A 16,295-nucleotide genomic window follows, 5' to 3' on the forward strand; every position below is an offset into this window, starting at 1 on the left:
TTATGATGATTGAAACTGCAATATGGTTTTCACGAGTGCATTTATTTTTTGAATGCGTAAAGGTGTTGCTGGTCCTGGATTTCGATTCAATTGTTTGTGCGTGTGTACAGGTTATGCTGTCAGGCATGTTGTATCATCCGATGGTGTAACCCTAGGCGGAGTTGCAATAATTCTCAAAATCGGGAGTCTTGTGGAGGCTGAGATTCCGTGCTCTGTTTCTCTTTTCCTTAACGGCCGCCCTTTCTAGAACAGAAGTGCCAGATGTGGTAGTTGGCCCCTCCCCGAATACACTCCTCTTTATTTCTTGGTTATATATCGACCGCAAACAGTCTTTTTAGGTTTCCCTCAAAATTTGACGTGGCTTCTCTTCTTTCTGGTCTAGCCTTGTATATAATTTGTATTGAGCTAATTGACCTCATCTGAGTAAAATTGATCTGAGTTCCATGCGAGTACCCGCCCCTCTCGTGGGAACTGCATTTTTATGAGACGATTAGGTACCATCAATCCGTTCTTAAAATGGTCAACTGTCGTCTCTTCTAAAGGTATGCGTGAAACTTTTTCAGGTTTCCTCAATGCTTGCTCGTATTTGTTTTTCTTTTTGGAGGGGGAAATTAGAGGGATGGGGGTACAGTTGCAGGCCTGCCCCGGAACGAAACTGGCATTTAGTGTCGGTGATAGAGAAAAAGGGCTTGTAAATAATTTAGCATGGGAAAACAAGAGAATTTATAGCAGTCCAAAATAGTCCTACGTTATTTTTTCGACTGGCTAGTCCAGAGTACAACGTGCACAGAGACACCTTCCAAGCACTACGTATTTTTCAAAATCGACGCACCTCTACATGAATATACCTATATCTTCTTCCTCGCCCAGATCCGCTTTGAGTGAGCCTTTTTTTAAGATTGTCAAAGCACTATAAGACGATTGATGCCATTCAAACTGATAGGTGCCATTAGAGCTGCTGGAGCTCATCCAAGTCGGGTCTTGTTGGATATTCAAAACCTCGAAGCACTGGCATGCATTCCAAATCCTCTTCTGAATAAGCAGGGATGAACCAGCATCTCTTATCCACCCCAAACACCTGGCATAGAAAACAAAAACTCGCCATTATGATCAGCTTTTCTCCTCTACATACCAAGTGGCGTGACAAATCATAGCAAACATGATCTGAATACCAAGAGTCTATTCAGGGACAGACACAAATAACTCTTAGTTTCTCAACTGTGATCATATGGCATGGAAAGTCAGTAATGAGGAAGCTTTAGAACCGTGTAAAGCATAGAACCATCCAAGTTTGAATCTTACATTAGTGCAACCTGCTTCTATGTGCAGTTTGACATGCAAGTGCCAGCAGCTTGGGAAATGTCAATGTCATCCCAATTGCAATAAACAGATACTAATCTAATAATTTCCCTGAGGGAATGGTGACCTCAACAAAATAAGAACACGAGCTGGGATGAATGTCAGTACATATGGGGACATGAACAAGCCGTTTTCCATTTAAGGAATCAAATCATCTTATGATGGAGAGCGGAACTGATTATGGAAATGTGTAATGGGAACACAAAGTGTATACCACGTTGCGATCCAAACCTCAATTTCAAGGAACAGTATGGTCCTTGCAGGTTGGAATTACTTCGTGAAAGTCCAAAAATATGCATGCAACTTGCGCAGGTTTTTTTCTGCTCTAGCAGTGCAAGTGCAGTGTAAAACCTCATTATACAATGAAATGGTTATAAATTGAAAGGTAAAAGAAATGATGAAGAAGCAAGCACACATACACAGTGATTAGATAAAGATTAATGGGAAGGACCGAAAATAACCTGTTCAAAGTTTTTCCTTCGACCAAGGTCATAACGCCATTTAGGATTGGTTTTCTTCTCGAATGCCTGAAAGTAAGAAAATGAACTTTTAATTGCGGCACCAGATGAAAACCTCTGTAACATGTGAGGAAAGAAAAGAAGCAAACATAGCAAAAGGCATCACCTCAATGGTGGTGGTATTGCCTAATACCAACGATATGTGCATAACCAGGAAGCCCATAATACTCAATGCAAATGATAAGTTCAAAACTGAAATAATCAAATGATAAAAGTAAGAAAAATAGAAAAGGACACAGACAAGAAATGAAAATGGACAAAACAGACAGATTTCCCTCCGACTTACCAAATGTGACAAAAGTGGCAACAAGGGTTCCCGGTGTTCCATTTATTACACCATCAGTGAAAAATGCTATAAACAGCCTCAATAAGGATAAAGTGACAAGAGTTGTCAAGAGAAACGTGTAAAACTGCATAAGAAATAAGCAACAAAAACTAGATTGGGAGTTTGTTTTAGAGAAGAGGATATATTTATAGCATGATAAGATTAAAAATTTTAATAAAGAGAGGATGTAATAATTTATTACCAATCAATGTATGTTGATATTCCACAATAGAGAAAACAGAGGAGGGGTTACAGGTGTGCACAAATGGCAAGAATGACCAGTGCTTTAGATGCATTTCAATGGCTATTTGCACCAGCCATCTGTAGATAATTTAGAGTACTTGCAAGAACCTAATAAAGAACACTATCTCAAGCATATGCCTCGCAGAACAGCAAAGGTATGAAATAGAGTCTTGAATTTGCAGTTATTTATGGAATAGAAAGTTATTTCCCCTGTTGGTGCTTGAAGTTGTGAGCCTTGCAACCCACAGAATGAAGGACAAAATGAAAAAAGAGAAACCGGAGTTCATTAATGGTGAGGACATCATATAATCAATGGTCAGAGAGAGAGAGAGAGGAAGTCAGGTAATTTATTTAGGAAGGCGAGGGAAGATGAAGCAGCAGATTTTACATGGAATCAGAAGTATAAAACTATTATGACATAATAATGTGATTTGGAACAAGTAAGATTATTTATCCAGTAGCTTCTAATACAGCTTCCAAGAGCAACACACACCTTCCAGGTGCCACAAGAATTTTACATTTATCTGTAAAAGCGCCATCTTTCACCATGCCAATGATCAATTTCTTTATAGTCAAGCAATCTTTCTCACAAACATTTTTGTGATACTTTAGGATGTACATGTATGCTGTGAAGATATAGGCATACGATTGATACTATCAAAAGCAATTGTATCTTATTGTAAGTTGAGTAAAAAGATTTGATGGGTCAAGACAATGTTATATGCATATAAAACATTTCTCAGATGTTAATTTATGTTTTATGCATATAGAAAGTTGATTTCAAAATTGTTAAACCATGAATTAGCTGTACACAATGATAATTCCATTCATTGAGATAAATAATCTGCATTCCCACTCTGGAATATGCATAAATATACCCAAGTTTCTTATGATAGTTGATTTCAAAATTGTTAAACCATGAATTAGCTGTACACAATGATAATTCCATTCATTGAGATAAATAATCTGCATTCCCACTCTGGAATATGCATAAATATACCCAAGTTTCTTATGATAGTTAACATACCAAGAAAAGAAGGAAATACTTGTAGTTCAATGCCCCAACACAATTCACGACCCATACACAATGATGGTCCATTTTCAATATACACCTTCCACCTGAAACAATTAACAAATGAAGCTACCTTTAGTTGAGATTAAACAGCAGCTAGGCTTCTAGAAAAGAAAACCATGTAGACCGAAAGAAGAAAAACTCACAAACAGAACAGTGATGGCAACGGGGAGGTTTACACTGGTTGCATTTTCGACAGACTCGTAGTTGTGGATTAGCTGGCTCACCGAATGTAGCCGGTTGATTTAAACCTAAATCTGTGCCTTCATATCCTAATCCCACCAATGGATCAGCATCACCACTCTCCTCGTCTATTGATGGCCTCCAATTTGGCGGGACACCACCAGGATCAGTTAGAACAGTAGTGAAGTAGCTCCATAATAGCATCACCAGCTACATAACCAAATCCCACAAATAGAAATTCAGTATTATAGAGTTCTTTTTACAGTTATTGGACAAACTCATTTTTAGATAGAGGACCACTACTATGTTCACCGAATAAGTTCACCAACATTATCCCACCCACTTAGATTGGTAGCTGGCTTGGCAGCCATTCATTGTGCACGGATGTTATCCAGCATACATGGAACTCGGTGGATGGTTAAGTGAAGGTATTATGCTCATCAGTTTCCTTCCATATATGATGCTATACATGGGAGAGAAAGACAATTCTCCAAAGTCCCACAACTCAATAATCCAATACATCTCCTAAATTGTTCTCAATAGTAATAAGCCAGTTAATGACCATTAGCAAGCTGTTTGTTAAAAAAATACAGGAGATATTGAATTTAAGGTCAATTCCAATACATCTCCTGAATTGTTCTCAATAGTAATAAGCCAGTTAACGACCATTAGCAAGCTGTTTGTTAAAAAAATACAGGAGATATTGAATTTAAGGTCAATCCTACCCGATTGTATGGAAACTTGAGAAGATCAAGGAACCAACATGGAAGTCCTTTGTTTGGTCAGTAAGAACTAGAGGAAATTGAGTTCAGATATTACTTCTTTCAGCAAAACGAATCAACATGAATTGCATACGAGCTAACCGAAATTGAATCTATAACAGCCAAAACCCAAATTGCATATAAACTGATATGAAAATGCTAGACATGTATTTGTGTGGCTGCTAAAAAGCTGTTTTCAGTCGCAATGGTAAATGTTGCTAGCTAACATTTAAAACCTGAAATAAATATCGCAATAAAGAATCCCACTTTGAAATCCATGTAAAGAATTCCTTCGTATATGATAAACATTCTTAACACCGGCTCAATCTATGCATTGGTTGCTTACAATCCAAAGCAGGGTTATCATTTCTAGTATTAGCCTAAGAATTCAGCCTTTGCATGCGATACAAACCACAACAACCATAAAACATCAACAGTTACAAACAAAACATCAAAACCTTTTTAAAAAATGAAAGGAAAGTGGAACTTACCAAGGAATGGAACAAAACCAAGACAAGGAAAGCGACAAAAGAATCCAGGCCACCATGAAAAAGAGCTGGACCATAATTAGCTACAACAATAACATAATATGTAACCCCAATTATGCCAAGCACTAATACTATCATGATGGAACCAAGAGCACGCAGTGCTGTACAAAACTTGAAAACGTTCCATGCCATTACCGACTTTCCTGATTTCTGCATAATTTGGCTTCAATTCAACCTGAAGATTAGACTTTATAGATCAAATAATGGAGTGCCAAAATTTGAAATTTATGTTGTCTGAAAATGGTGCTCCGTTTGATGTTGAAGGAAGAAGATGTGAGAGAGAGGAGAACATCGATGTGGACTTTGGGCATTATTATCATTGTCGTTGTTAAAATGAGAGCTGCCTTTGACAACGAGTTTCATTGGGCTTCAGTTTTAGGTTTTGGTACTAGAGACAACTTGTGAAGCAAGCAGCCTGTAAAAGCTATTGGGCTTTGCTAGCAGGTTGGGCTTTTCAAGACTTGTTTAGAAGCAGACTTCAAACCTTCACAGATTGTTCTAGGAGTAAATTATATATTCGTACCTCCTAGATTTGAAAACTAAGTTAAATAGTCCCTTTCTTTTTTTAAATAATTAGTTGTATTTTAAATATATTTCCAATTTGATCCTTTTCTTCATGCTGTGGCCCTTCTTATCCTGTTTTATTTTTAAGAAATAAAAAAAATAGAGCGTAAAAAATGGTTGAAGGACAGAATATTAAGGATTCTTGGTAGATATGTAAGAATTATTTGTGATGGTGGGGACAAATAATTTTAAAAAAATATATTAAAATTAAATATAGCATATAAAGTTTAACGGTAGAATTCAATTATAATATGTGACTATAAGAGAGGAAAAATCAATATTTAATTTTGAAATAAACATGTTAAAGTTTCAAAAAAACTCTTTTAACATTTATCCTTTGAATCCATAATCAAATACAACCTTAGATTGGATTTGGTTAAAAAAAAATGTCGGGACAAGACAGTGAAAACAATATAGTACGAGATAAGATGTTCGTGACAAGACTAATTTGCATCCAGGGACAAAAAATAAATATTTAATTATATCTATATCTGATATTGAAGGTGAAAGTAGAATAGAATAAAAAAAGCTTATATTTTTATTTGTCCTTGTTGTTGATGTTATCTTCAGAATGTGTTATAGGTATTCTTTATTTTAATTTCTTTTATATGATGTTAAATTTTTATACATATCCCACACAACAGGAAAAAATATATTTCCCACCACATTTTGTATATTTTGTATTTTTAATTTTTCTTCCTCAAAAGAATTATGTTAGTTTAAACTAAAAAATGATATATAATAACTCTTATATACATAAAATCACATAAAAGTAGATTAGTATGAAATAGAATTCTTATGGTATATTGTATAACGTGCAAGAATAATAAAATTAAACATGATAAGTTCAAAATTAGTTTAAAAAACATAATTTAAGAAAAACAAATGTCTAAGAAAAAAAAGAAACTGGACAGCCCATGCAAGCCTGGGCCATGGCCCGACTTGCTCGGGCCTTAAGCTACGCCCGCCCATTTTCTTTTAGAGAGAGAGAGGAGATGCCATCCATTTCTTTTAGAGAGAGAGAGGAGATGCCATCCAGGACCATTATGAGATTCTAATTAAAAAAGCGGTGTTTTTACGAAGATAATTATATTTAAGGATGTTTGATGTGTTGATAAATTATTATTTTCTTATAAAAACAGAGAGAATACATAACTTATGATTAGTAATTAAAATCGAGTTAAAAAGAAATAAAAGTTATTTGAATGTTTCATATCTCACGAGACAGAAAGAGTCGGTGAGAAAGAATTAATGTTACACCTTTCGTGGGGTAAAACTTTTTGTGTAGAAACATATCCTAAGAGTCAAATATAAAATGTTTCTTCAGCTTGGAATTGATGGGTGGATTCAGTGACCGTTTGTACTTTAATATTATTTTTTATTTTAAAAGTATTAAATTAATGTATTTTTTAATTTTTTTATGAGCTTATGGGATGATATTAAAAATAAAAATTTATAAAAATGAATTATTTTAATTTATTTTAAATTCAAAAATACCTTACACTACATTATCAAATAGGGATTTAGTGTGTATTTAGCTACAATTTTTATTTTTTAAAGTATTTTTTAAAATATTTTTCATCTACTAAAATTAAAATGATGCTCTTTAAAATGTTTTTTTTAATGATTTTAACAATTTCTATTATTATTATTATTATTATTAAGAGTTCTTGTGATTTAAAACAAACACCCACATATCCTGACTATTAACTACTTATGCCCCTGATTTTTATTTCAATGCAATTAAATTTATTTCACGTGTTTTAAAATTCAGATAGGAATTAAGTTTCAAGAAAACCAGTAAATAAAATAACTGTCGAAGTAGAGTTACAAAACCGGGTTAATGGTCCGGGTGGATTCTTTCTATCACCATGGTGTCACGAACTGTGGAGTCCTAACAATTACAATGCCCAAAGGCACGTGATCATGGTTTGGAAACATGTTTATCAAATCCGGTTTATATAAAGTTCGACTCATTAATTGAATAAATTAGTTTAGATTAATCAGTTTTTTTTTATTAATATAATTACAGTGCACAAAGTATATTTAAATTTTTATTATTGATTGAATAAGTTAACTCAAATAATTTTTTTAAATAAAACACAAAATAAAATTGCTTAAATTTCTTTTAAAAAATAATTCAAATCAACTTTAAATTAACTCTCTTTTTATAATACCTAACAAGGCGAGTCAACCAAGATGACCTGTCAGCCAGTGTTGTCAAGTTTAATTACAGTGGTTTGAAGGTGTTGTTTTCGTCAAGACTTACCCATGTAAACCAGGATAAGTTGGGGGCAAGAGTATGTGAACCTAACCTCTGTATACAGTACAAGTGCAGTATAAATACAAAGAAAGATGGATGACACTTCACACAGGTCAGCAGCGGCTACACTCTGCTGGCACAAATGATTCCAAAAATTGAAGGACCACTGCTCAAATTAATAGGGTCACTCTCCTGCCCCGGTGTCTCATTTATTAACTTCACATGCAAAACCAACCCTCTCTCTCTCCCCCCCCCCTGCCTCTGCAATTCTTGGTTGTTGGCATTTAGAGCCACCGCACGCAAGGAGTTGTTTCTGTGGAATAAATGTTAGCAGTTGAGGGCATAAGATGGATCGAGAAAGCAATAAATGTGACAAGCCCCCTGCAAAACAATCTCATTAATGTGCGAGAAATTTGATTGAGTTCGAGTCAGAGTCCACTCCTTTGGCTGTTTCTACAACCTTTATGACGAGAAAAGACATGTTCTTGCTTCTTCTATGACTATCACCACCACGTGTCCATACCGAACTGTTGCTCATATTTACTCTGGAATCCATACATGTTAGCAATTTCATAAATGCTTTGCCCTGTTTTGATAAAATTTTGAGACACGATGCTCCATATTCTACTATAACAACCATAGTAAACACACCGAAAACCTTTCTTGAAATCATTTTCCGAAAATACCAAGCATTGGATTTGTGGAACATATGGGATTCACTTATTCAATGTGTAGAGTTTTCTGAAATTAACTTCAAGAATTTCAATGAGTAATATTTGTTTTGACGTTAAATTCCCCAGACTAGTAAGGAATCTCACATCGATTAAGAATAAAACTTTTTCCGTCTTACATTAATAATATATATAACTTGATTGAAATCGATGTCCATAACATCAACGATAATGAAACTAAGATCCATGATTATGCATGGTGCGCCACAGGCATTATTTTTTACCCGGACACAGGCCAGTTATGGCTTGATTTTAACAGAGAGGAACTCCCGTTGATATTCTGGATTCGCATTAAGCTCGATGCTATCGAATGCTTTTCACACATTAATACTGGAATTTTGCCATTTTCATTCATAGATCAACGGAATTAGTTTTCCCGTTTTCTTTGGAATGTTCACAGCCGCTGGAGACTTTTTCCGTGGTAAGTGCTCTCTCTCTCTAGATCTCTGGTTCAATTTTGAAGGCAGTAAACAACTTTAAACGCCAGGGTGATGTTCCCAAAGGGACTGGACAACAGTAATTAAACTGTTGGGCCACGACTCTGACCCGCCAGGGAGCTTGCAAGCCATAGATTTCGGCCATGTCACAGTGAGCCACTGTCGAAGAAAGACTCATTTATGCTCAACGGAAGATTTTCCTTCCTGTTTCCATCAAGATCTCTACGTGGGCCTCTTAAGTCTTAATCATTTATGGAAAGAGTCAAACAATTCACTTTCTTCGTTTTACATCATTGATTCATTTCACAGGAAATATTTTACGGATGATATTACTTTGAGGGGGAGAAAGGAAGGAAAAAAGAAGAAGAAGACTCTTCCCTCAATCGTTCAGTAAAAAACTTTTGAGGGGTTCAGAACGCGTACTCACCTACAACTAGTTCGATGGGTTGCCCAATTCGTCAAAATCAGCATCACAGCGTATTGTTTAATCGGCTAATATACCTTCTGTTACTTGTGAGATGAAAAATATTTAATGGTTAATTATTTTTTCCTCGTTTAGGATGGCTGTTGCAATGCATCGATCCATTAGCATTATTTTATTTCTAGCTAGAGGTTCTGTTAGACGCAACCTGGAATTTAGTAAGAAGTTGGAGTTTTAAGTTTGTTATTTTAATATCAGTAAATCTTAAAATAATTAGAAGTTTACATAATTATTAATTTTAAAATTTATAAAATTAATTAAAGCACACGTAAATTATCCCAAACATCAACATTCATAAAAATTAAAAAAAAAAAGTTTGAGCTGCTCCCTCCGAGGGGCTTTCATTAAACACATCAACCATCGTCCTTATATGAGTAAATTAACAAATTCATATATAATAATTAATGAAACAAATGCTAATATTATAAAAAATAATGCTATAATCATATTTGAAAATAAGGCAAATTTAATTAGTATTTAATGAAATAATATCTTAAATATAATTTTAAGTATTTTATTGTAATGAATTTTAATTGAAACTAAGGGGAAAAAAACTAAAGGTTGTATAAAAAGAAGTCAGCACATGGCCAAAATGAGCCACCATATATGGCCTCATACAAAGAACGCCAGATGCGCTGGAGTCTGCAAGCCCGTCACCCCGCGCCTGACCCTTTCTTTTCATTTAATAAAGCAGATGAAATATTATCTGCTATATTTAAAAACAAAAAAAAAATGTAGATTGATGCGTCGTCTCCTAGTAAAGATTCCAGCAGTAGAAGACCTTTGAAAAGTTCAGGTCCGAATACTTAATCCGAAATATCTTCCTTTTTATTTTCATTCAAAAACATTTAAAAATCATCTCAAAACTTAAATAACTCATTTTTAATCTTAATTTTTTTAATTGATCAAGAAACTTAAAATTAAACCAAATTAAAAGATTTTTTAGCCCCAGCCCTTTTTTTACAAGAAAAAAATTTAAAAAACTTTAGCACTCATTTCATTGAGTGAAATATGTGAATACTTAAAATAATTTTTTTATTATCGAAAGGTCCTCAATCAACTATATTTTTTTTCTTTTTTTATGGTTTTTTTTTTAAAAAAAAACACAGACTTAAACATAAATAAAAATGAAGTTGAGAATCTAAATATAAAATTTTAAAATTAAAGGGATGAAAAATAAGTAAATAATGAAAATTTGGATAAAAGTGGAATTTTTATTGTGAAATTAAGAAAAGTCTCGTTATGTTTTTTTTATATTTTAAGTTTGGTCTCTTTTTTTTAAACTATATTCTATTAAATTGGCCTGCAATGCATTTCTTGATTTTGATCAAATAACTTGAATTCTCAATAATATACAAATAGAAGAGAATATATCAACATATAAAATATAAGAAAAACACTTGTAAAGATGAAACTGGAAAATAAGAAAGTTCAACTAACAAAACGTACAAAAAATCACTGTTACAGTTTACAATAAATTGGAAGTGGGTGAATAATGCACAGCACCACTCATTTTCCCGCGTATTTTTGTTTTGTTGTAATATTAGATACTATCAATTCTTTAGAATCGGACAAAAAGAATATGCAGATGATTAACACGTATGGGAGTATAAAACTCAAATAAAAAACATCATAATAATGATAGAGAACACTAAAAATATTTAATTTTTATCCATTCAAGTTTTTGCTTATTAAAAAACTATTAAAACTCTTTATATAAAAAAACTAGAAAACTTTAATAATATTAAATAGAAAAAATAAACAAGAAAAACTATTCCCTTTAATAATAACAAAAAAAACTAGAAAACATAATAATACATAAAAAAAATAAAAAATTAATTAAGAAAAATATATATTTTTTTAAAAAGTTTGCATTGGTCTTCCAAGTTTGGAAGAATTTATCTTTGAGTTCATACCTTAATAAAAAATCATTATTAACCATGAACATCTTTCTATGTGTACAATCCATTATAAGTCCCTAATATCTTTGCACGAGTCACCTTATTATGGCTTTTTAATGCAATATTTTTGTGTGAGTTTCTTATCATGGATCCCATGATTATGATTTTCAATAGCAACAATTGATGTAGATGAAAACAACACATTATTTCTTAGATGTTTCTTCATCGGGTGAAACCTTTTTTATCCTCTCATACACAAGCGCGTCATGTTCAACAGCCTTTTCCAGCAATAATTATTCAATAACACACAATAATTAACACCTAGAATCATTGAGCTTCGATGAACATCCTTTATAACCTTCAACCGTTATGACTTGACAACACATAACAAAAACCGTTATAAAACATTAAGTTTTGATATGAACTGATGCAAATGTGAGTGTAGAATAACGAGGTTTATTTTAAATCAAAACCCTCAAAGACCAGGAACACTGTAACGATAAGGAGACATCCAAAATATTTAATTTTTATTTATTCAAATCTTCATTTATCAAAAGGCTATTCCAATTCTTTTTTATAAAAGAAAAAACTAGAAAATTCCATTAGTACTGAATAATATGGAATAAAAAAACTAGAAAACTATAATTTAACTAGAAAAATTATTTCCTTCAAATAAAAAAAACTAGAAAAACATAATAATATAAAATAAAAAAACAAAATTAACTATAAAAAATATCTATTTTCCAAAAAAACTCATGCCAACTTTAATCAAATTGCAAGATACCGGAATTTTTTTTTTAAAAAAAACTCACCAATTGATTTAAAAGGATGATCTATCTTTAAAAATATTAATTAAATCGTACCAGAAACAAATTTACTCAATAATACGTCACATTTAAAATAAAAAATCCAAATAATTGGATGTGCCGTGCAAGTTACTGCTTATGCTGTCTCATACTATTATACGTATCCTTGCCACGAAAATCTAACCACACAGCCATTTTTTCAGTATCGCAGAGCTCGGTAAAATACTTGGTTGATGTTTACCTGTGATTCATGAACATGATTACAAGACGACGAAGACACAACCCGAAGAAAAATGAGAAAAATACGAAAGGAGACCGAAACAGAGAAAACTCGGCTACATCAGTACCATATCCTAGAACTAATTAAAAAAAAAAAAAAAACCCATCATATATATCCTCGTATATATGACTAGATGGTCAGATTTACATGGAGCACTAGTTATATAGAAAACTACGCCAAAAATGAGATAGATAACAAATAAACATGGCAATTTCATCTCCTCCCTCTAAACCTCCTTCCTCTCCTCCTCCACCACCAACAGTAGTACTCCCTCTTCAATCTCCTCATTTCACTCCTGTAAGTTAACTTACAGCCACTATTTTTTTCCCTGAAAATAAATGGAGAATTCAAGAATTATCTACTTTAGTCAGACCACATGTTTAGCACTTGAAAGTTTGCGATAATTTCTTTCTTAATTACCATTTTTCTTAACTTTGTTGACGTTGTTTGTTTCTCTTCTAATTGGTGTGGCAGATTCAAGAATGTGAAAGAGAAGAACAATATGATGAACTCAGTGAAGAGGGAAGCCAAACTACTACTAGCAAAGCAACACCAGTTAATTTTATAGACAAGAGAGCAACACCAAAGCACCATCCAACACCTCTCCGTGAAAAAAATGGCAAGCCGAGCGCCAAGAAACGATATGGTGATAGCAATGATAGAGATGCCGGCGGCGGCGGCGGCGGCGGTTCAATTTCTTGTAACAAATGCCGTCCACATGCAAGAGAGAAGATCTCGGTGGTTCCCTTGGACAATAATGGCTTAAACAAGCATTCATCTATTGCAAGTCCTAATGGGATTTTCAAGTCCATATTTTCTTCATTGACTAGAAAGAGTCCAAAATCCACTGTTGATGTGTCAATAGCAAGAGAAGAGCAATGGAAGATTGCAATAGCTGAGCTTTCTCACAAGTTGATCCAAGCAACAAGAAAGAGAGATGAAGCACTTCTTGAAACTTCAAGGCTCAAGTACTCAATGGCTGAACTTGAAAAGAAGCTTAACAAGCTTGAAATTTATTGCCATAATTTGAAGTCTGGACTTGATGAATGCAGCAGCAGCAGCCCCCTTTATCAGATTGGAAAAGGTTACAATACTCACCAATATCAACAAAATGGACTTATTGGGGTTAGTGAAAAAGTGATAGAGCAATTTTTGATTTCAGTATCAGAAGCTAGGTCCTCTGTTAGGCTATTAAGCAGGTCACTTACTATGCAACTAAGGCACATGGGAGTAAAAGTTTACGAGAGAATATCTGTGTTGCTGCAACCTTATGATATAAAGATTTCATTCTCCAAGAATCCGAAAGGTGTGCTCTTTTACCTCGAGGCCTTGTTGAACAAAGCTTTCTTTGAAGATTTTGAATCTGTTGGGTTCCAAAAGACATCTGTGAATCAAATATTGAACCCAATTGATAGATGTGAAGCAAACTACGCGTCATTTAACGTGCTTAGAGATTTGACATGGGAGGAGGTATTGAATCAAGGGACAAGGCATTTCAGTGAAGAGTTTAGCAAGTTTTGTGATAGGAAAATGAGTGAGATTGTGGCTATGTTGGGGTGGAATAGAGCCTGGCCTGAGCCATTGTTGCAGGCATTCTTTGGTGCTTCTAAAAACATATGGTTGGTGCACCTTTTGGCCAATTCCGTGCACCCTGGCTTTCCAATCTTCAGGGTGGATAAAGGGGTGAACTTTGACTCAATTTACATGGAGGATATGGATGGAGACAGGGCAAGGAAGTTGGTCCCAACCATGGTTCGGATCATGGTAGCACCTGGGTTCTATGTTTATGATAACGTTGTCAAATGCAAGGTCCTTTGCAGGTACCATAATCCTAGTGTTAATAATGTTAAGGGTTTAACCCCTTCTCCAGGGTTTGTTTGATCCAAATCTTGAATATTTTGATTGGTTTGTACTAATACTTTTGCTGTTAATTGCAATATGGCAATGCCAATATTTGATTTTTTTTTTAACTTTAAAATAAAATTTTAAATATTTTTAAAACTAAAAAAACTCAGAATATTTTTAAAAATGCGGTTGTATTGAATGCAATACCAAACACCACCCAAATGCTTCTCCTGCGACAAAGTTTTGGATGTTTTACAGTATAATTGTATCAACTATCAAGTTTGATCCCGCCTGTGGAAGTCCATTCCTCCTTGCGGGCACAGCCACCGCATAATTTTAAGGTCCGACTGGAATGTCTAATCCATGCCTCACAAGCTGTTGAGGAAGAGTTTTGAGTGGTGAAGTGTAGCGTTCCATCCATACTTTCTTTTTTACTGTTTTTTTGGTGGTTCCTGTTGTTCTTTTGCGTTTTCTATTTTTCTTTTGAGTGTTTTCAGGATAGATTTGGGTAAACTTGGGGTTTTGAAGCCAGGAAGTTTTCCATGTCACCCTCTCTGTGGTATCACTCATGGCCATTGGTGATGACGTGTTGAGTCAATGCAGAGTCATTTTTTCCCGTGTCTGATTTTTTGTTTCTAGCAGAAAATTCCCTGGTTACAAGTAGCTAGTGCCAACAGCATGATTTTGGAACGAAAATGGCGATGGCTTTTGTAACAGTTGTTCTTTGGTCCGCAAGGACTCTCTAGTGACTGAAAGATTTAGTCCATTGCTTCAATGCATCTTACAGTCTCACGGGAAAGACGGCAAACTTTATTGGTGGCCATCAACAAATTCCATGTATTTTGCAAATCTCCAAAGAGTTGGGTCTTATCTTATAATAAGATGCGCGTTGGTGCAAAGTTGAAGTTGATTCGAATTTATAGATTTAAGTTTTGTTTGATACGATTTTTGTAAATTAATTTAATTTAATTTTTAATTTCTGACTCGTGACGTAATACATATATTTGATTAGACTCGAGTCAAGAATTTATTATAAGTTCAAGTAAAAAAAATCTTGATTTCATTGAAAATTAAAATTTGCAACCTTTTAAGTTGTGCATTTCAACTTATACAGCGTCGGTTCTTCTAGTAAAATTGTTTTGAGTAATTTTTATTAAATATATTTGTAATTAAAAATTATTTTATTTTTTTAAAAAAAACTTTGATTTAAAGTTAAAAATCACTTTAAACTTTTAATTATAATTTTGGTTTCAAGATAATCAATGAACCCGTTGGATGCTACAATATTCTTATAAGAACCAGAGGATTGACCCAACAGAAATGAGATTACGAAGATGAGAATACCAACCAGTTTCACATCCTGATACAAAAGATATGTAATTTTTCGAGAAGGAAAAAAAATTTGACTTGTATTCGATCCTGCTTTTTATACCGAGAAAATAATATAATGGTGGTTTTTGTGTTGAAATTGTGTTTTTTAAACTTTAAGAAAAAGACATTATTTGAAATTGGATTTTTTTGTATTTTAAATATTTTTTATGTATTATATCAAAAATAAAATTTTAAAAATAAAAAATATTTTAAAAACAAGTACTATGTACACTCGAAGAAAAGCGAGAAACGCTGAACAAATAACATGCAGAAAATATCTTGCAAGAGATCACAGATCACCAGACCTGTCAACATTCTACAGCAAGGGTGCGCGTGGCCCAGATGGCCCTAAATGCAAATCCTTCAAATTTCTTCCGCTCCCTACATGATCACCAAAATATCTCTTACTTAACAGCCAATTTTGAAATGTTGCCATGTCAGCTGTTCAGTACATTCTTCGGCAATTGGCATTGATATATTGCCATCATCTGCCTCATTTCTGATCACTGGTGTACGGGTTGATGATGTGACTATTATAATATAGATTGTTTTTAAAGTGTGTTTTTATTTAAAAATATATTAAAATAATATAATTAAAATTTTAAAT

General features: G+C 33.7%; 2 protein-coding genes across 2 annotated transcripts; one reads left to right on the plus strand and one right to left on the minus strand.

The window, feature by feature from the left end:
• Nucleotides 1-675: 675 nt before the first annotated feature.
• On the minus strand, nucleotides 676-5,334 carry LOC133700961 (probable protein S-acyltransferase 14). Its single transcript, XM_062124704.1, has 7 exons — nucleotides 4,953-5,334; nucleotides 3,664-3,910; nucleotides 3,473-3,564; nucleotides 2,164-2,287; nucleotides 1,984-2,069; nucleotides 1,821-1,886; nucleotides 676-1,078 (listed from the first exon to the last, which is right to left on the minus strand). Exons 1-7 carry the CDS (start codon nucleotides 5,163-5,165, stop codon nucleotides 950-952), a joined length of 957 nt encoding a protein of 318 aa, XP_061980688.1. The 5' UTR covers nucleotides 5,166-5,334; the 3' UTR covers nucleotides 676-949.
• A 7,212-nt stretch (nucleotides 5,335-12,546) lies between these two features.
• On the plus strand, nucleotides 12,547-14,432 carry LOC133700973 (IRK-interacting protein-like). The gene is made up of 2 exons (XM_062124716.1): nucleotides 12,547-12,769; nucleotides 12,947-14,432. The coding sequence occupies exons 1-2, from the start codon at nucleotides 12,677-12,679 to the stop codon at nucleotides 14,351-14,353; spliced, it is 1,500 nt and encodes a 499-aa protein (XP_061980700.1). The 5' UTR covers nucleotides 12,547-12,676; the 3' UTR covers nucleotides 14,354-14,432.
• The last annotated feature ends 1,863 nt before the right edge of the window (nucleotides 14,433-16,295 follow it).

Source organism: Populus nigra, chromosome 8 (genome assembly GCF_951802175.1).
Source record: "Populus nigra chromosome 8, ddPopNigr1.1, whole genome shotgun sequence".
Classification (NCBI taxonomy): domain Eukaryota; kingdom Viridiplantae; phylum Streptophyta; class Magnoliopsida; order Malpighiales; family Salicaceae; genus Populus; species Populus nigra.

Bases quoted from the DNA above. Each gene is read 5' to 3' on its own strand.
- LOC133700961 (XM_062124704.1), bottom strand. From the start codon at position 5,165: ATGCAGAAATCAGGAAAGTCGGTAATGGCATGGAACGTTTTCAAGTTT. The intron at 3,565-3,663 runs GTGAGTTTTTCT...TAATTGTTTCAG, and splicing joins TTGCCATCACTGTTCTGTTT to GTGGAAGGTGTATATTGAAA. The intron at 1,887-1,983 runs GTGATGCCTTTT...TCTTACTTTCAG, and splicing joins GCAATACCACCACCATTGAG to GCATTCGAGAAGAAAACCAA.
- LOC133700973 (XM_062124716.1), top strand. From the start codon at position 12,677: ATGGCAATTTCATCTCCTCCCTCTAAACCTCCTTCCTCTCCTCCTCCA. The intron at 12,770-12,946 runs GTAAGTTAACTT...TTGGTGTGGCAG, and splicing joins AATCTCCTCATTTCACTCCT to ATTCAAGAATGTGAAAGAGA.